The 22181-nt window shown below is 42.3% G+C and overlaps 1 protein-coding gene across 1 annotated transcript in view; it reads left to right on the forward strand.

Annotated features, from left to right (window-relative positions):
• The window catches only part of LOC134664337 (tubby-related protein 4), a 110537-nt gene that overhangs the window by 71502 nt on the left and 16854 nt on the right, over positions 1-22181 (forward strand). The window contains exons 8-11 of the mRNA XM_063520909.1: positions 4206-4430; positions 5355-5583; positions 6835-6978; positions 12961-13076. Of these exons, the coding sequence (XP_063376979.1) occupies positions 4206-4430; positions 5355-5583; positions 6835-6978; positions 12961-13076 (714 nt within the window). The remainder of the gene's footprint in view (positions 1-4205; positions 4431-5354; positions 5584-6834; positions 6979-12960; positions 13077-22181) is intronic.

Consider the following 22181-nt stretch of genomic DNA (forward strand, 5'->3'; position numbering starts at 1 on the left):
AAATTTCCTGTTTACTAGTGCTTATGGGTTTCATACAACATGCAGTTAAGGTATTATCCTGTGTCAAATTGTCAAAATACTCTGTATGCGTAGGCGTAATGATACATACTTTGCCATCTGGTTCATGTATAATTCTTGCATATACCGCATTTTGCCAATCTTTTCCTATTATCATATCTACTGGTAAGTTTTCACTGATTGCTATCTGAGGCATAATATAGTCAATTTTTCCCACCTGTAACCTCGCTGTAATCCATCCAACGGGTGTGATCATGCTCCCTGCTACCTTGTATGAGCCTTTCTGCCATGGGTACACTTGCAGGTCACTTGGGAGTAGCTTCTTATCCACCATGGTTACCACCGATCCTGAATCTGGGAGTGCTGACAGTTGTATGTTGCTGTTAAGTATAATTGGTATTAATGTTACACTTGGTTCATCAAACTGTATGCAATTAACTTGTTTTTCTTTATTTTGATTATTTTTAATACCTGTCGATGTGCTTGGGTTATTCAATTGATTAGAGTATGGTTTTGTAGCTACTTTTTCCTTGGGTGACTGTACATTGGATTGCTGGGACTGCATTTCACAATTGTATGAAACATGGCCTTTCTTTTTGCATCGGAAACAAGTTACTTCATCAATTTTGTCTACACTGGGGTTATATTTCGGTATGAAATTGCTTTTTGATTTGTCAAATGTTTGTTTACTTACTGATTCTTGCTGCTCGGTCATCTTACGCTGTACCTTCCTGATGTTGTCAATTGCTGTTGCATGATTGATGAGCTCCTCCACATTCTTACAGCAATGCGTTGCCAAAGGCGTTGACCACCGCATGTCTTGGATTCCTTCCAGTATCAGAGATACTCGATCGGGCTCTGGAATTAAACTAGGTGACTTTTCAAGCATCGCATTTTTGACATAAATGTACTCAGTAATGGTTTCATTCGAGCGAAGTATCCTTTTACTTTGGTATTGTATGAATTCGGCAAATGACATTCTTATTTTAAACCTATCTACGAGTTGCTTTTTCCATTCTGACCATTATTTTTATTAATTTGACGCAGCGCCATGTAAGGCTAGTTTAATGAAACAACGACATCTTGGAAGTGTTCTTTATTCGTATAGCGCTATCTCTTTCTAACCTAAGTGTTTTTACATATGTCTATCCTTATTTCTCTAGTGTTGTTATTACCTATCGAATGAGAGTATTATGGTTCGACCTAAACATCGACTTTGCCCTTACACTTACACCCAGGTATGTCCCATCATCCTCCTCATTGTTAACTAACAATTCTACTCCGACACCGGCGTTCTCATCTACACCGTACCCATTCCTTACACCCAGGTATGTGCCATCATCCTCCTCATTGTTAACTGACAATTCTACTCCGACACCGGCGTTCTCATCTACACCGTACCCATTCCTTACACCCAGATATGTGCCATCATCCTCCTCATTGTTAACTGACACTTCTACTCCGACACCGGCGTTCTCATCTACACCGTACCCATTCCTTACACTCAAGTATGTGCCATCATCCTCCTCATTGTTGACTGACAATTCTACTCCGACACCGGCGTTCTCATCTACACCGTACCCATTCCTTACACCCAGATATGTGCCATCATCCTCCTCATTGTTAACTGACAATTCTACTCCGACACCGGCGTTCTCATCTACACCATACCCATTCCTTACACTCAGGTATGTGCCATCATCCTCCTCATTGTTGACTGACAATTCTACTCCGACACCGGCGTTCTCATCTACACCGTACCCATTCCTTACACCCAGATATGTGCCATCATCCTCCTCATTGTTAACTGACAATTCTACTCCGACACCGGCGTTCTCATCTACACCGTACCCATTCCTTACACTCAGGTATGTGCCATCATCCTCCTCATTGTTGACTGACAATTCTACTCCGACACCGGCGTTCTCATCTACACCGTACCCATTCCTTACACTCAGGTATGTGCCATCATCCTCCTCATTGTTGACTGACACTTCTACTCCGACACCGGCGTTCTCATCTACACCGTACCCATTCCTTACACCCAGATATGTGCCATCATCCTCCTCATTGTTAAGTGACAATTCTGAAACCTTGATGCAAAGACCTAAGGCCCATCGATAGTACCTTTGTAATAGGTACAAATAAACATACCAAAAATGATTTTTTTATTCAAAAATAAACACTAAAACAAAACCTAACGTGTACCTACTTGTTTTTTCCTTTAGATTCTTATGTAATATGTAGGGGTGAAGGGGTCAGCCTATTCTTATTTTTTCTTAGATCGTAGAGGGAGGGGGTCAAAAAGTGGCAAAAATCGTCTTACGTAATACATGAATGGCGCCTTGACGGTCGTCATTAGGCATCTAACGCACACAAATAAGTGCGAGCGAGATGCTTAGATAATGACGCGACTTTCATTGTATTCCCCATGTTAGGCTCCAATTAGCGCTAAAGATCGTCAAGGTCGTATCAAAATAAAGTTCAAATCGTTAAAAAATGTTCCATCGTAATCGGCCTTCTGTTATGATTGTTGCAGTACCGTAAGTAGGTATCAATGCCTTCGGAATGCTGCATGCCTGCGTGTAGCTCACTACAAGTTGGGTACATGCATTCAAATGGTTTACCTCATTAACGTATATATATATATATATATATATATATATATATATATATATATATATATATATCTATGGACTGGCCTTACGGGCACTAAAAATGGTACTAGTTCAGCGGTGTTACTCACGAATTCCTGCCAATCGCGTGCATTCTAACGAAACTAGTTGCGACCAATAGCGCGCATGATGCGAACTCATCAACCAATCGCGTTGTAGCGGTGTCACACCGCTGTACTTGGCCCTAGCCCTAGGCCCTAGCTCGTGCCTCATTATTATTGCCCGTAAAGCTAGTCTCTAGATATCTATGTCGATAGTTTACTTGAGATGTTACGCTTATCAAGTGACGTCAATATATACAAGTAGTACCAGGTAGAAGTAAGAGCGGCCATAAAGTTCTCAGTGTTTAATGGAACAATGTTGCTTTAACTTGATTCCGCGCTTCCGCCACTAAGTATTTTATAGAAGCCATTTGATTTTACGAATGCAAGTTTACGGGAAGTTTAGTTTTGATAGTAAAGCAAGGTTGAAATGTTGGACGAGGTTAAGAAGTTAGGTGTTTCATATACCTGTACTTATACCTACTAAATTAAAAAAATACTTTAGGCCTTAATAAAGATACAGATACAAATTGATACACAATATAATAAAGTAAATTTAAAGTGTCATTCTATACTTAGGGGTCATCCATTAATTACGTCACACGAATTTCTAAGTTTTTTGACCCCTCCCCCCCTCCTTGTCACACTTGGTCACATTTGGCAAACCCCTCCCCCCCTAGTGTGACGTCACATTTTTTCTACGAAATCGCCAAATCGAATTAAGTAAGTACCTAAGTATTATTAATATTTTATCAAAATATTTTTGACGATATAAATATTAGTAATTTTATAACCCAAAACTGCTTAGGAAAGAAAATTAAACGAATAAAAACGATTATCGTTTTAAAAACTTGTTGTTTAAATGTGCAGCGAATAAAATAATATAAATAAATTTTCGGTTACTGATGAAGTTAAAGTGACGTCACAAAGTTTGTGTCACCCCCCTCCCCCATGTCACAATATGTCACATTTTCTTGACTCCCTCCCTCCCCCTAAACGTGTGATGTAATTAATGGATGACCCCTTAGAACTTGCTAACTATGTAAACAAAAGTGACTAGTAAATTCATATTTTTTGACAGTTTCTATATGGCGGTTCGTTTACATAGTTAGTAAGTTCCATAGAATGCCACTTTACCATGGAATTAGGTCTCTAAATACCTACATACCATTTATTTCTCTCATATAAGCTTATAGTAGTCTACCAATTCGCTTACACGGTAAAATATAATATAAGACACACGTGGAAAGAATAAGTAACTAAGAGGCTCATCTCAACCGGGGCTACCGGTAACGATAGTTTCGATTTACAATGAAATACGTCAATCCTCTCTCTCTCTCTTCAATCGGTCCCTCATTGCTGAGGATCGTGACTCCGTTTGATTCCGTCAACTAGTTGTCTCCATCGGTCCCGTTCTGTAGCTCGGTGGAGTCAATCCTAAATTAAATAATAACGGAGAGTTTTCCGGCAGGCGCGCGTAACGGCGCTGACCTGGGGCCACGCGGCGCGGCGGCTGTTCGTGGGCGTGGGCGGCGCGGTGTGCACGGCGCGCGTGTGGCGCGTGGTGGCGCCGCTGCAGCTGCTGGCGCGCGTGCGCGCCGCGCAGGCGCTGCGCGACCCGCGCGCCGCCGCCAGCCTGCCCCTCCCGCCGAGGCTGCAGCCCGCGCTCGCCAACCTTTTCGCGCACACTATACGGGTAAGCGCCACTTGCACCGTTCCACTTCTTCTCGATCGGGTCACTCTTGACAGAGCGGTCGTGGTCATCATTGGAAGTCTCCCTTTGTGAGTTTGTGACACGTTTGACGGCTCGCCTCCGCTCCTCCCTGACGGCTGCGCGTTTAGCGCATTCGTGCAAGGGGCCGTCCATTGCTGCCTTTATTCCACTAACCCGAGGTTAAGCGGTTTCGCTGTCAACCCGGTGTCAAATTGTACTGGTAACCGTGGTAGCTCCAGGTTTAACTGGTTAACCCCGGGTTAGTGGGATGGTGGCCTAAGTTATTTAAATATAGCGTCGTAAAGTTACATCATCATTGTCTTGCCCTTGTCCCATTCACTTGGGGTCGGCGCAGCATGTCTTTCTCTTCCACACCTCTCTGTCGCCCGTCATTTGATCATTCACTTGCATTCGTTTCATATCATCTCTCACACAGTCCATCCACCTTTTCCTCGGTTTTCCTTTCCTCGTATTTCCCTCCACATTCATTCGTAATACCTTTCTCGTCACATGACTTTCATCCCTCCGCATCACATGCCCGTACCACGCTAGGCGTTTTGCCCTTACTTTTTCTTTTCGTAAAGTTACAGTCACAAAAAAATTGTGAATGAACTTCGTTGCGCTTATAAGTTTCGCAATGTGCTTTATAAATTTTTGAGAAAGAAAACAACAAAATTATACATACAATTATATATTATAACTAGCGGCCCGACCGGGCTTCGCACGGGTTAATAAATTATACACCTAAATCTTCCTCAAGAATCACTATCGATAGGTGAAAACCTTATGAAAATCCGTTCCATAGTTTTTGAGTTTATCGCGAACATACAAACAAATACACAAACAGACAGACGCGGCGGGGAACTTTGTTTTATAAGGTGTAGTGATAACCTTAAACCATTTCAGTGCAACGTGCCAGAAACCCTCGAGCTCCGTCGCTTCGTGTCCCGGCCACCAGGGGGCGCCAGCGGCGGCGCCGGCACCCGACTACACTGCACCATGTTGAGGCATGATGACGAGGAAGCTGGCTACACCCTGTACCTTGAGCATCTAGGTGGCTTAGTGCCTTTGTTGAAAGGGCGGCGGACCAGCAAGATTAGGCCGGAGTTTGTCATCTTTGATCCTCAAGGCGAAGGTACCTTTGATTACTGAAAAGTCCTCATTGAAATCCTATTTAAAATATCTTATTTCCATTGGTTAAGAACTACACTGCACCATGTTGAGGCATGATGATGAGGAAGCTGGCTACACCCTGTACCTTGAGCATCTAGGTGGTTTAGTGCCTTTGTTGAAAGGGCGGCGGACCAGCAAGATTAGGCCGGAGTTTGTCATCTTTGATCCTCAAGGCGAAGGTATGATTAGTGAAAAGTCCTTATTGAAATCCTATTTAAAATGTCTTATTTCCATAACTAGTTAAGAACTACTAGGTAAAGGCAAGCCCAAGCTCAGATGGTTGGACGGCGTGACGGCGTGACGGCGTATACCAGGACATCAGGACCTTAGGAGTGAAAAGTTGGAGAAGGAAGGCCACAAACAGATCGGACTGGAGAGACTTGCTTGACCAGGCTAAGGCCCACCCGCGGCTGTAATGCCTCAGATGATGATGATGATGAGTTAAGAACTACTCTGCACCATGTTAAGGCATGAAGATGAAGAGATTGGCTACACCCTGCAAGTACAAACAGCAACACTCTTAACTGTCCATCAGTGGACCTTATGCCTTTTGTAATATGGACAGTTAACAGTATGGGCGATGGGTGCTAGGGGCATCTGGGCGGTCTAGTGGCTCTTCTAAAGAAACGGCGTATTAGCCAGATTAGCCTTGAGTTATCAAGTAATTGAGTAATCTTGCTAAGATTAGACTTGAGTTTGTTGTCTTTGACTCTCCGGGCGAAGATATGTTTAAAGACAAGCCCTTATTTCAACCGTGTTTTAATGGTCTTACTACGGGCTTAGGACTGCTGTACATCGTCTTGAGGCATGATAATGAAACCACACTTGGAGCATCTAGGGGGTCTGGTGCCTCTGCTAAAGGGGTAGTGGATCACCAAGATTAGATCGGAATTTATCTTCTTCCACATTCATGCAGGTCTTTGCCCTTAACAATACCGCTGCTGTGCTGTCCAATTAGAGATATTAAATTTGTATATCGTACAATGAAATAGTTTTAGAATGACCCTACACCTAAATTCTGTCAAAGAGTGGCAATTTTAAAAAATGTAGGCGCGAAAGTGTTATCGTTCCATAGAAAATTTGAATTTTACGTCTTTTTCTACTGATAAACTTGTTTGACCGGTTATATATTGACTTCGATTTCAATAGAAAACTAATTTATATTATGAGTATCCTTTATATACCTACAAAACCCCTAATTAATTATTTACAGAGAGCGCGATCCGTAACGCGTGTGTCCGTGAGAGCAGCAGTAGCAGCAGCGGCGCTGGCAGCTCGTCTAGCAGCGCCGGCAGCGGTGCCGGCCGCGCCTCGCCGATGAAACACTCGGACACCTCCGACAGTGACCGGGAGGAAGGTACACAACCCTACAGCTTATTACTTCAGTCCTCACTGTTAACAGCTCACCTAGCAGCGCCGGCAGCGACGCCGGCCGCGCCTCGCCGATGAAACACTCGGACACCTCCGACAGTGACCGGGAGGAAGGTACGCAACCCTACAGCTTATTACTTCAGTCCAGGGATGTTGCGGATATTCGCATCCGCATCCGCATCCGCGGAACATCCGCATTATTTTCAACATCCGCATCTGCATCCGCAATTGATGCGGAGCATCCGCATGATGCGGATGTCGACCAAGTCGGTAACAGGAACGTATTAGCGGCGGCACCGGCGGCGTAAGTGCTAGGTAATTTCGTCATTATATATAACGGAATCGTCTAGATCCCGAAAAGTCGGCCAAGTTACTGTTTATTAAATAAAACGCACCTATATTCTTGCTCAACTACTAAACGTTTCGATTTTTTCAAATAAAAATGCTAAAAATAAAATTTTTGACGTTTTTTAAGTACCAAATCTTGACATCCGCATCCGCGGATGTGAGGCTTTAAATATCCGCATCCGCGGATGTCAAAAAATCTGCATCCGCAACATCCCTGCTTCAGTCCTCCTCCAATAGCCCTCTACGATACGACGTTAAAACAAAGGTTTTAAATCAAACCAAATAGTTGTGGAATAGCCCAAAACCAATTAACAATTCAGTTTATACATGCTCTACCATAGAGAAATATAGTAAGACAAGAGTGCTCACTCCATTTATTTCTTTATTTAAATCACATGCATAAACTTACAGCTAAGGATGCCAAAACGCTTATGCGGTAGGGACAATACATACAATTAGATTCAAACACAGTCTAGAGATTAAAACATTACAACAAAACATAAACAATGAAATACGGTCAGGTTAAATCACAAACATTACATTAGTTACACATAAATTAAATTAAATTAAATGCAACAGAGGATAGGATGTCAAACTTAAACTTACACACATATATACATAATATATACAAAAATACCATTATTCATTCGTCAAATACACATTAATATAATTTAAGAATTTTCTTGTGAAGACACCGACACTATCGTAGTATACGTCAGCATCTTGTTTGATGTTAAAAAAGTCATTCAAAAGTGCCAGAGCTCTAGCAGTGGGAGCGTTCTGGGCCCGACGAGTACGAATCGCACCGCGCGCGAACAGAGGCCTTCGTCTGCGCACCCCACCCTCACCAGTGTCTTCCGCGATCAGTCGCGCCTGCGGTACAAACAAACCGATACGCTCTAAGACAGTTGGATTGTCGACCTTATTATTGAGCAGTTGGTAGTAGTGCACCGCAAGTAGGAGTTTGCGCCGTAACTCGAGCGTATCTAAGCCCACCATCCCTGTCACGAAAAGAGAAGGAAACAGAAAGGGATAGTACCCGTACTGCCTCTTGTAGAGAAATCTCGCAAATTTCCTTTGGATCCTCTCTAACATCAGAGTGTACTTTTTCTCACTTGGATCCCATACCGTGGACCCGAATTCCAATAGGCTACGTACGTAAGCATTGTACAAAACTTTGGGTATGAGTCTACTTTTAAACTGGGAGCTGACTCTCATTATAAAACCCAAAGTTTTGGTTGCACGCTTACAGATGGCAGTTATATGCGAACGGAAATTAAGCTCCCTGTCCATATTTATGCCTAGGTCACGTATTTCCTGCTCTCTTGCTATCTCGACGCCACTTAGATGGTAGGAAGAGTGAATCGGCGATTTGGCTCTTGTGAATGTAATGACTTTACATTTGCTTTCGTTGAAAAGCAGACGATTAGCCTTACTCCACTCAGCAACAGCGTTTATGTCTAGCTGTAATTTGTCACAGTCGCTAACATTTTCGACCTTTAAAAATATTTTAAGGTCATCGGCAAACATGAGACACCTCGCATACTTTGTGACTCTTGGTAAGTCGTTGATCATTATGAGGAACAACGTTGGGCCAAGAGTACTCCCTTGGCTCACTCCAGAACGCGTATAGAATGGCTGGGATTCGTGACCTGCAAGTCCTACATACTGTGATCGACTGCCAAGGTAATTCGCAAAAAAACGCAGAAGCTGGGGCACAAATCCCAGTTGGGCAAGCTTTTGCAATAGAATGTCGTTGTCGACTAAATCAAAAGCCTTTTTAAAGTCAAAATAGGCTGCGTCGACTTGCCTACGCGCATCAATGGCCCCCAGCACGTATTCCACAAAGGCTACGTGATTAGTCGTAGTAGATCTGCCTGTACGGAAGCCATGCTGCGAGTCATCGAGCAGTCCAGCTATTTGCCGACTTATTTGGTAATCAAGTATCGACTCGAATAACTTGCCGAAAACAGGTAAAACAGCAATTGGCCTGAAACTTGTTACATCCGGACCCAAACAAGAAGCAGAACCTCCCTTGGGCACAGGTGTAACTCTTGACACTTTCCAACGTCTAGGAAAGGAGGCTTGTTTCAAAGACAGGTTAAAAATGTGTAAGAGAGGTGCCTTCAGGACTGACATGCAGTCAATGGCCAGAAATGGGGGAACGGCATCGGGGCCGGCTGCAGATCGAGGTTTTAGTCTCTTAGTTGCACGAAGCAGCTCCCACTCCTCCACCCCATCGACAGCGATTCTTCTAACTCCGCCCACCCCCTTCACGCTCTGTGCTGCATCGTCCGCGTCCAGTCGCGGTATATCTGGTTGGAAAACAGAACTGAAGTATTCGGCAAAGGCTTCAGCTGCATCTTGGCCAGTTACGAGATTATCTTTATAGAAGAATTCTTTACACGATAATTTCCCCTTACGCTTTTTTTTCACGAATTGCCAGAATTTAGTCGGCTCATTCATGATATTGTCTTCTATATTTTTAAGGTATAGTTGATACGATTGGTCAGTCAAGGTTTTAACGTGCCCCCTGTAGTACCTGTACAGTTCTTTATTGCATACAGCACCAGTCTCTTTGAATTTTTTCAGATGGTAATACTTGAGCTGTATGTTTAAGATGATTTGTGGCGTGTACCAATCCGGGTAACTGTATTTACCTACACGATTTTTTTGTTGGTTTTTGTACGGAACAAACTTTAACATACACTCAGTTAACTTAGTGTAAAAAACCTCTGTAGCCTGTTCAGCCTCCTGGCAGTCATGTACTTCTACCCAATCTATATTAGTGATTGCGGCATATAGCGCACGAAGATCTGCCTTACGAAAATCCCACGCAGGCGAGGATAACTTCCCTTTAGACTGATGCTCAGAGGAGGGCGAGTGTGCATGTAGACGAGATGTTCGCACCAAGGTAAGATCGACCTCAAGCGGCGGGTGATAGGCGTCCATCGGGACCAAAGGCTCCACGTCACCAGATACACGAATGCTATCGGAGTCACGATCGAACAACACAAAATCAAGGAGGCCTCCATGCCGGTTAATAACATTATTGTATTGACGTAGCCTACCAAACTCCAGAAACAATTCGAATTGCACTCTTACATTATTCGAGCAGGAATTTAAATTGAAATCACCTACAATACAGATGTTTAATTCGGAGTGGTTGCAAAGTACATTCTCAAGACACGTTAGGACTCTAAGGTATTGATCATCCTTGTAGTTAGGTGGTAGGTACACCACGCAAAACAGATATTTTACATTTTTCCAGGTAATAATACATACTAACAATTCCATATCATCAGTGATGCCATCAATGTCCGTAACTAAGCGTATAGAATAGGAGCTGCGCACTGCGATAAGTACCCCTCCCCAGCCCACATCACCAGCACGGTCCTTGCGAATCACTGTATACTCTGAAGGAAACAGTTCAGCATCCTGTACTGAGCTATTCAGGAAAGTTTCCGTAAGCGCGATGACGTCACACGGACACAATAATAAATAATTAAAAAACAGTTGGGTTTTAGATCTAAGCCCACGTACATTCTGGTAAAGGATAGACACATGTTTCACATTGGAATTATTTTTTAGAATTTTGGTTTTTGGCCCGAAAAAATTGGCGCCACGGTTTAACACAAATGTCTTTAGGCCAGTTTCCAGAGTCCAACACTATGTTTTCGAACTTCGGAGGAACACACAGCTTAAAAGAAGCATAATCACCTTTAGCTTTCAAGGCTTCCGCTGAGCAGCCCTCCTCACCACATATACGATCCAGGTGAGCTCGAACCTGTTCAGCGGTGGTTCCTTGCTTTAGGTAAAAGGCATGAATATAACGCGGTCTCACAGCAGCTTCCAGTAGTGCTTCGACAGGAGCTGTAGCTCCACACGCCAGACCCGCGGCGGAGGTGGACTTGCGTTGTCGACGACCACGAACCGGCTCCCAAACCCCCTCGTCAGCGTCGGTACCATCGTTATTCATAGGCGTGGCTTGAGTTTCACTGGCGGGCTCTTCAGGTTTAGCTGCAGATGTCTGCACGGAGGGACTTAACGGGTTCGTAGTCAGATCTGGTTGGACTGGTGCGCGGGGCCTCTCCGCTAGTGTCGAGTTTTTCGGAGATTTTTTTCTAGGTGGTTTACGGTTACTAGGTGCTGGATCTTGCAGATCCATATCTGTTTGTACACCCACTGAGCGGGGATTCACCTGTTTCTCTCTTCTGGTCGCCATCGTGGCATCAGGTTGTGCTGCCGCTGTTTGTCTTAAAGCAACAGTATTTTTTAGCGCGTCAATTTCGAGGTCTTTGGATACAATAATTTTCTTGTAGTCATCAAGGGACGAGGACAATGACATAAAATGACTCTTAAGATCATGCAACTCCTGCCTAACAATAGCAATTTCTTTGTGTAGTTCGCGAATCTCCATCAGTATCCTGTGAGTGTCTGAAACGACTGTAGTTTCAACTGATATAGGTTGGTGGGTGTTAGTTGCCAACTTACTTGATGACGTTTGCCGGGATCCACGGAATAATGTGACATTGCTGTCTCGATCACTCGTATTATAGGTGTTGTTTAGGGTACTATTGGCTGAACGGATCGGAGTGTTCGTATTATCACCTCTAGGAATTGCACTCTTACAAGTTGGACACAGCCAATCATCCTTTGTTTTTTGCGAGAATTGCGTGAAATTATCTATAGATATTTGTAGGCATGCCAGGTCATACAATGCCGAACATGCAGAACATTCCATGTAATCAAGCGTGCGAATTTTTTCGCCGCACCCATTGCAGTGAGTTGACATCGTTATAATGCAGTAACGAAACGTACGAACGCTGCGTGAATGCCTGGCAACACTTTTTTTGGTTACGCTATTGGCACTACTGCTTTGCTGTCACAGCTGTCAAATGTAACATCCAATCATATGGTTTGTCAATTGTGAAAACTGGTTGTCTTAAATGAGTTGCTTGTTAATACCAGTTATTATGCAATGTGTTGGTTCAAAATAATAGTGCAACGGCTAGATAAGACTCTCACCAAGCTGGTATCTGCAGTGTAGACGCTATGTAGTGTGTAATCTGCGATATATCGTTGACGTAAGTTTCTAGGTTACTTCTTCAACGCACTTTTAGTAATAAAAAATGATTTACGATTAAGCATTAAAATTTAAACTTCGATAGCTCTTGAGTACGTGTTTATCGGCCGGAGTTGCCAGCCTATACATCAGTTTTGGTACCAAAAAGATTAGTATTTTCGTAGTCGACATCTAGCATCGAGTAGCGGAATTATCAGTACTTTAAGTACCTAGCAGTAGTAGTACTGTCAAGTGACAATAGATGTAGCACCGACCGGAAAGTCTTATGTTGTTGAGCATTAGACTTTCCGGTCGGTTCTAGATGTCGACTACGAAAATACTAATCTTTTTGGTACCAAAACTGATGTATGGAGTGAGCACTCTTGTCTTACTATATTTCTCTATGTGCTCTACTAAGCTACAGAGAATAGAGATATTACCCGTTGACAGTGAATATTTCCACCATATCTTCCATTATACGCGTTCGGTTAGGCGACTAGCGACATCTACCGTAAATGGTTACACTTAAACGTAAAATGTGTATATTGATCGCAGGCTGCAGCGGGTCCCCGCGGCTGCAGCGGCGGCGGCGCGCGCGCACGCGGCGCAAGCTGCGCGCCGAGCGCGACGACGCGCCCGACGAGCTCGCCTACATCGACTCGCTGCCCGAGGTTAGTATCTTGTATCTTCTATAGTTCGTTTTTTTAGCATTAGAAAGAACTTAAAACAAGGTATGCGATCTTGACATGTCTTTTACTTGAAAAACGCTTTTTAAAAACCAGTAAATATTACTTACGAAAGCAGAAGAATATAAATGATCGTATTAGATTCATAATTGTTACATATTTGCCGTAACTTATTTTTAAAATGTGTTTTTCAATTAAAAGACACATCAAGATTGTTTACCTTATTTCTAATGCTAAAAAAACGAACTATAGAGATGCACCGGATATTCGGTTACTATCCGGTATCCGGCCAATCCGGCCATTATTTTAACATCCGGCCTGATACCGGATAGTGGCTTTTACTATCCGGCCGGATACCGTATAGTAAACATTGCTTGGTTTCGGAGTGAACAAAATTGGAATAAGAAACAGTCACGATCATAAATGTCATATTCGTACTCGTTTATTATTTTAAAACAATTTAAACATTTCCCTCACTTGCACGCGCACTCATTTCGAACCTAGAAATGCTTGCACAAAGCGCACCTGAAAACCGAAATATAGGTATAGTTCCGCCGGCCGAAACTCGGCGGCCGTATACCGAATATTCGGCCGATGGTCATGCCGAATATCCGGTATCCGGCCAAACAACTATCCATTGCATCTCTAGTATCTTCTATAAGTAGACCGACTGCTTAACACTTTGACTACCGAGAACCCGCGTGGTAGGCACTCGTAATGTTTGCTCAGATGCCGGACAACCCGCCCAGCGGGTTGTTTTGTACGCAGATATAGACGACCGGGTTCTGGGGTAGTGCGCCGTTTTTTGCCCGGTTGCGAAAGTGTTAAATGAGTCCTCGCCTGCGCTGTACGGGAGCGACGGGGTAGGACGATTAAGGGTGGCGGGGAAGGTGCGGGCGGCAGGCGTACGGCGACTAATATAAGCGGTCGGTCTATACGCCTTTAGGCGATTATTAAAAATATTAAAACCCGCTAAAAATAATGGTTTCATCTCGGAATAAGAAGAAGAGTTAATTAGCTGGTAACTTGTCTTAAAAGACATAGAGAACTGGCGTCAATTCAAAAACGTTAATGATGTAGTTAAGGAAACAGTTGATATTGGACAAAAATAAAAACCCGTTCTTATAAAATACGTATATTAAAAAAAATCAGAACATTGGAATGTTAACGGCTCAATTCATTTCAGTCTGGCTATACCTAAGGCTTATAAACTCTGTCTAAAGAGACATGAACACATCTCAAAAACACGTCAAACAAAAAATATTGTCTAATAGTACATATAAAGAATTAAAGAATAGACTAAAGTATATTTGCAAGTGAGTATACGTATTGGTATTAATGTAATATATTGAAAAAATAATGTTTATTTTAGAGACTGACAGTTTAAGTCTAAATAGCTTCTCAAAATTCTGAATTCCACTTTGGTACAGTGAACGTCAAGTATATGATGTTCACCTATTAACTCCTTGCTCCGATGTTTTTGACGTCAACGGACTTTCCTTGTCACCTAATATAAGTACAATTATCTTAATATCGTAAGTACATAAAATACAATTTACCTTATCTACTCTTTTTGGCACATTTTCATTAAACCTAGACGGGTGGATCATTTTTTTCCTCATAAATAAAAAATAAATGCATTTGTATTTGGTTTCCATAATAATAGGTTTAGGTTGACATATTTTGCAACTTATTTTTGTCAAATTATGTTTTTAGGTCGTTAGTTCTTAGGTACCTAAGTACTGCAGTCTCTTAGGACTGGATGTGGGCGAGACAAAATCAACAAGAAATATTTGATCCACCCAGTTACTAACTAAACTAATCAAACTTATTTTATATTTACCAAAGATTTATTAAACGTAATATTTTAACCTATAATGTGCGACTGACATTTTAACGGCGGCACCTTTGAACGGCAAATCGTAACTTTTTTTATAACATGTTTAAATATCTGAAGTTACAAGTCTTCTGCTTCAACAAACAACAAATCCTCATAAGCCTCCCGCAGGCCATTAAAGTAAGCATATACAGTAGGAGCCGGGCCGAGTAGTTCGTCTAGAAAGGCCACGTGGTCTGGCGCGCGGCTGGCGGCGCACAGTAGTCGGTACGCCAGCGTGGCGCTGTAGCTGCGCGCCAGCAGCGGCGGCGGCAGCTCCGCGCCGCACAGCACGTTCAGCGCCGACAGCTGCGCCACGCACAACTGGTACTCCACCAGCGGGTGAAGCAACCTCAGATCGATCTCATCCACACGGTCAAAGTACTCCTCCATTATAGCGGCCGCTATTCCGCAGTCTGCTTCAGTCACTTGTTGATTGTTGTTGTGGTTGTCGACGACCACGTCGAGCATGACGTGGGTGAGCACGACCGCCGCGGGCAGCGCCGCGGGCGCCGCGGGTCGTTGGCGCGAGTAGTACGCTAGCGCCACAAGCAGCAGCCGCGCCGGCTCCTGTACGCGCTCGACGCGCCGCAGGTTTTCAAGCTGCAGCGTCGACCGCACGAAATGCTCCAACAATCCTAGTGCTCGTACCGAGTCCCATCCGTTCTCGAATACGCTCGTCTCCGGTTCGTGATACGCCGGCTTCGGGATAGAATAAGCGCCTCCTACGACCATTGTTTGCCGAGCAAACTCCGTGTCATTGGTGTCATAAACGAAATTAAATCCGTCATTCTGGAAATTTGTCAGTAAATCGAATGCGTACTTTACAATCTTCAACGACGGGACCATTGCGTCGTCTTGATCTTTGTCAGCTAAAGCTTTAGAACCATAGAAATGTTCAGAGCGGTACAGGTTGACGTATTCTTGATCTATGTGAGCAGAGGCGACGCCCTTAGTGAACCAGAGCGGGTCGGGTGGCGCGACGCGGGCGACAGCGGGGGTCAAGAGACACGCCGCCCCGAACCCGCCGAATGGGCGCCGCCCTATCAGCAGCCGCGCCTCATTTTTTTTCTCTAGAAAAATCTCTCTATCTTTTTCAGACAAGAGCTTAAATATAGTTCTCAAAATCTGATCTGTGTCGTTTCTAGACAGCGTGCCCAACAAGGTAAAATTTCGTTTAAAAACCCCGTAAACTTTTCCGTTACACATTAGTTTATAAATCTCAGAGAAAAAATTCGCTGGATATAGTAGTTCGTCAGTTAATACTATGAAAGTAGCCAGTTTGTCCTCGGTTAATCTATGCTTCTGTAGAAATTCCCTAAGTAAGAAAACTCCACAATGAATAGAGTTATCTCTGTCGCTATATTCGAGCGTAGCGATGGATATGTACGGGTGTCCCGAGAAGCAGAATTCGATATCGTGGCTTATTATTGGACAGTCGAGTGTTTGAGCCAACTCTATGATGTCATTTTTTGATTCATATTCACAGAAGACATATTCAAAATTGTGTTGATTTAAGACTTCTTTGATTATATTTTTTGTGAAGACCGGTCTTCTAAGATAAGGTTTAGGCGGCTTTATATTATTTTCTAATCTTTCTTCCATGTTGCTCCATCCTCCCTTAAACAAGAAGTAGCATCGTACGTTAGCCCTGCGGAACATGGAGAGATACTGTGTGAGGTAGGCGGCGTAGCGGTCGCACTCGCAGCCGAGCTCGTAGGCGAGGCCGCTCTCCTCGTAGGTGCGGAAGAAGAAATTGTGTCCGTCGATGACCACGGCCTCGTCCCGCAGCTGACGTGGCTGCATTTCTTTTTGTTCCAAATATGCCCCGAATGACTTTATCCTCATTTTGTTATCTGGAAAAAGTAAATAGTCGTGTTAAAATGAAAGTAAATGTTACTGGTACGTCCCTATAGGCCCCGTGCATGAACTATAGGGGGCAGCATATAATAGAAACAGTCAGATTTTTGGCGCGAGGCGTAAATGTGTAGTTTTTGGTTCCGTTATAGCCCACAAGATGGCAAACCCTCCAACGCGCACGGTCCCTATCCAATAGGGTATTATACTGTATTTAAAATAAATTATTTTACACCATGCATGAAATAAGGCACCAGATAATTATTAGAGAAACACAGATAGGAGTTAATTTTAAACACAAGTTCTATTTAATAAATCGGATAGAAATATAAAAAGTAGGCGAGTGACGTCTGGATATAATGTTTCGTATAAATTCCATATTAGCAAATCGTTTATTGACAGTTCTACTCGTAAAAAAGTAATTGATTTGACTAAAAGGAAAATACCCTATAAACGGCCATACAAGAGCGAATTAAAGGTTTAATAAGTATTTTGACAAAAAAAGTCATTTACGAGTATGATAGGTACAAGCTTTTATCGCTGACTGTGGGTACTTTTCTTTAAACAGGCAACTCAAACATCGGGACCATTCTAACAAACCCAAACACAATGTAATGCCGACTTTCAGTCAAATGTGTCTTATTATTTATTATATTTTAGTATTTAACGTATCCATATAATTTTAGCGTTTATATACTCGTAAATACAAAATTAATGTAATAAATAATAATCTGTAGCTACAAGTGTGATCCTGTAATTGGCTTTCCATCTTATTAATTTGGGATACTCTGTATAGATAGCTGTTGGATCTCCAAAACATAAATAAATAAATAAACTAACTAGGTACCTAGGTACTTATTATGTAGGTTTATAAAATCCTTTTAACCGAAAAGAACACGAATGTGCATTCATACATATTGGTGTACTTAGATCAAACACTGAGACTTATAACATCATAATTTTAGTTACCTACTTCTAGATGACCTAGAGATATAAACTAACATCTAGAGTTAGACCAAGAAAAGTCTGCAGCGGTTTTGATGGCCCACGCAGTGCAAGTGTTATTTAACGTCAAACTTCTATGAAATTATGACGTATAAAGAACAGTTGCAAGGGGTCATCCATTAATTACATCACACGTTTAGGAGGGGGTCAAGAAAATGTGACATATTGTGACATGGGGGAGGGGGGAGACACAAAGTTTGTGACGTCACTTTAAGTTCATCAGTAACCGAAAATTAATTTAAATTATTTTATTCGCTGTACATTTAAATAACAAGTTTTTAAAACGATAATCGTTTTTATTCGTTTAATTTTCTTTCCTAAGCAGTTTTGGGTTATAAAATTACTAATATTAATATCGTCAAAAATATTTTGATAAAATATTAATAATATTTAGGTACTTACCTAATTCGATTTGGCGATTTCGTTGAAAAAATGTGACGTCACACTAGGGGGGAGGGGTTTGCCAAATGTGACCAAGTGTGACAAGGAGGGGGGGAGGGGTCAAAAAACCTAGAAATTCGTGTGACGTAATTAATGGATGACCCCCAATGCGTGGGCTATCAAAATTGCAGCAGACTTTTTTTGGTCTAACTTTATGCTCTTAGGTAGGTACTTAATATCAACGAGCTCTTAGTAAAATACAAATAAATTATTAAAAAAGTAGATAGTAACTAATGGTACTTACAGCAAAAACGTAGGTTTTCTCTTCTTCATCACTTTATTATCACCTTATTATTTTGATAACTTTTATGTAGTCACTGCGCGCGCACCCTGTGTCCTATTGCAGAACAGAACCGAAACTGAAACTACTACAATAGGTCAACTTGCCGAAACAGGGGGCCTATCGCAATAATCTTAAACCGAAATTTGTCTCTATCGCACTTGTATATACAAGCGATAGAGAAGCAGATAGACGAACGACCGCAGTGGTTCGCGGTAAGCCCTCTGGGATGAATGTTATTCCCATCGGTTACGACGACCCAACGTATCGTATCTTAACCAGTTAAAGATGACCTCCGATTTGGTCCTTTTTGCATTTGTTCTTGTTATAGCTTTTGAAGTCACACTTGTCACTTAGGCTGGTTTACTTGAATCAATGGGCAATTGGGCTCGGTATGCGGTTTTAATTAATCTAATGTGTCTAAAAAAACACCGGGACCGACCCGACCTCTCTTATGTTGGTATTGTAGCACTTAGGGCCCTTACGCACTTGCGGCTGGCCACTTAGGCGGTTCGATTGACCGGCCAGCCGCCTGACGCGGTTGATTTAGCGGCTGGCCGCCATGGCGGCCAGCCGCGATGAAACCGCGATGCCGGCTGGACCGCTCGACGTCTTTGGTCCATTAATAAAATGGACACTGTTGAGGTAGCTTGTGTTATATATTTGTACTACCTAAAACAACAAAAGAAAAATAAAAAAAGATACTGGATTCATCCTTTACTAGAAACACGCAACGAATTTGGCCAGTTCGCAAGCTGTTTTCAAGAATTGAAGAAGCACGAAGATAATTTTTTCAGCTATGTTAGAATGAGTGTCTCGTCGTTTGAAGAATTACTCAGTTTTATATGACAACGTCAAAGGACAACATATTAAATTTCGTTATTGTATCCAACCCGAACTGTTATTTTCTTGCTTTACTATAAAAAATAATCTACGTATTTTATTTTAATGACTAATAAATTATAATATATCTACATGCTAAATAATATTGTAGTGGACGGATACGTCGGCTACAAACTCATCGGCGGCTCGCCGCACCCTGAACCGCCAGTGCGTATAGACAAGTTGGCCGCCAGCCGCGAAGCGGGCCGCAGCTCTTCATTCAACCGCCGCGGTTGAAATTTTGTGGCGGTTAAGTGCGTACGATCACAAGCGGTGACATATTAAATTGCAAAAGCGGCTGGCCCCGCGGCCAGCCGCCCCCGCGGTTAACCGCAAGTGCGTAAGGGCCCTTATAGTATAACAGTGCTCATTGTTAGGTATCCCTTTGAACTGAACGCCTCGCCTATAACCTATAATATGCGGCACGCCATCGTGAACCTTGTGGGAATGCACAAAGGTTGATATTGGGTTGTAGCGTAACTTGATATCTTTGGCGTTCAAAGGTTATACTTGTGGGTTAACTCCGCGATTTCGTCGCTTTGCTACAGGTAGCTAAAAGTCCATCCGTTCGACCCCAATTTTGGGGTTTGCCATAAGCCGCGCGTGGCGCTGTCGCCACCTAGCGGCCATATCTGTGCTGACCGTGTCAGACGCGTTTTGTTAGAGAGTGAGTCTTCTGTAAGTACCTAGTACTATTATTTATTCTGTGACGACGGTAAACTCAAAGGGCGCACATAAGTAGGTACCTATGCGGAGACATTAGATTCGACCGATTTATGTGTCTTGTGGATATGCCAGTCTTATCTAAGCTTGACATTGTAAACTTACGGACATCATCCAAAAAGTAGTTGATATGCTTTTTACTATCTTTTTATTATTATTAAATAAGAATTCACCTTCTTTTTCCATTCGATTAGAAGTGTTTGTAATGAATCTAGTAATCGTCATGTCGTTGCAATGTAGGTACAGTCAGCAAAACTAATTAGCTTAGCACCCCTGCATACGTATACGTGGGTGCCAAGCTAATAGCTTTGCTGTCTGTACGCATACGTCTCATCATAGTCATCATGATCACTAATCTGTTAGCTGGAAGAGATCCCTTAAAGGTATAATTTCGCATTTGTACAAATGTACCTACACATAAATTGTATTCCCTCTGTGTTATCAATTATCATGGAAAAATAAGTACCTACGCTTATTTTTTTCTCTAAATATGTTGATATATTATACTTGTTTGGTGCAAGAAGGTACCTACTACTACTATGTCTCCTACCAGTTTTAGACATTTAGTAACGCTAACTAAAAGCGACGTATAAATTGTCAGGCCCACTTGCACCATTCTACTAGCCCGAGATTAACGGGTTACGCCTGGCGTTACCATGGTTACCAGTACAATTCGACACTAAGTTAACGGTTTAACCGCTTAACCCCGAGTTATTGGGATGGTGCAAGTGGGCCTCAAAGGACTGTCTCATTTCAATCATAGACAGAATCATACTATATTTGTCTTACTAGTACTAGACTAGGGCCCAAAAGAAAAGGATGAGTATAGTTTTCCTGATTCATACTGACTGACAAATTGGTTTGACCAACTATACAGAATGTTTGGTACATCGTTTGCCAAATTAAAACGGCAGATAGGTCGAGTCATTTGCTATCTTCTCAGGCCTAGAAATTTTTAATTTGGCGTAATTTTTATTTTCACTTCTATGCCAGTTTTTCGTAAATTTCAAATTTTTACTTGCATAGTAGTAAAAAAAACATGGCCAATTTTGTTTTTCTAGGCGTGAGTAGATAGCAAATGCCTCAACCTATCTGCCGTTTTAATTTGGCAAACGATGTACCAAACACCCTGTATATTCCCAACCCGTAATTCCAATCCCCCTCTTATCTAAAGTTGCATAAGAAATAATGGCTTTCAAGAAGTCCTCGACGAATAGAATAGAATAGAATAGAATGTTTTTATTCGTGACAAAACTTATAGATAAAACAACAGGTAACACTACCATGGTCACGAAATGGTCCCGACTCAGCAGGTGCTAGCCTAAAGGCTAGCGCTGGTCTTCCGTCGGGGCCATGGACTATTACGTCTAAATTATAAAAGAACACATTCGTAACGTGCTGACGTGAGCGCTTTATTTACGATTCTCAAGCTACACTCGATATGAGTAGGTAGCTCATTTTTAAATAACTTACTTAAGGGCATCCCATACCCTTAATAATGGTCTTCGATCTTAATCCCATAGTTTTCTAATGTTTCTTGTAGCTTATCATTTTAACAACGGCTTTAAGCAATATCATCGTAGCGCTTTTAGATCACAATATTTAATATTAATAATGGTTCGCAAAAAAATTTAATAGCCATTTTTAGGCCTTTCGCTAGTAACTTCATCGATTTGAAACCTGAGGGTCTGCCGCAAACCACGTTCGACCCCTTGTAAATTCGTGCGTAAGTGTGACAGGGAGCAACACGTCGAACGTGATTCACGGTAGGCAATCTGATTAAAAGAACTTTCGCTCGAAAGAAAAAAACTAAACATCTTGGTCTAAAACGCACCAGCACCCATAGATTTAATTAGGCTTAAGGCATGTGTGTATTTAGTCTAAGCCAGCACCATTCAAAATTGTAACAATATGCACAAATTATACAGTAAGATTTAGTTTGCTAATTTTAACACATTCAATACCAAGAACAGGTATGTGTGTTCATTTTATTTCTTTATTTCTTTATTTAGAAACAAACAGTCTC

This window comes from Cydia fagiglandana, chromosome 5, assembly GCF_963556715.1.
Source record: "Cydia fagiglandana chromosome 5, ilCydFagi1.1, whole genome shotgun sequence".
Classification (NCBI taxonomy): Eukaryota; Metazoa; Arthropoda; class Insecta; order Lepidoptera; family Tortricidae; genus Cydia; species Cydia fagiglandana.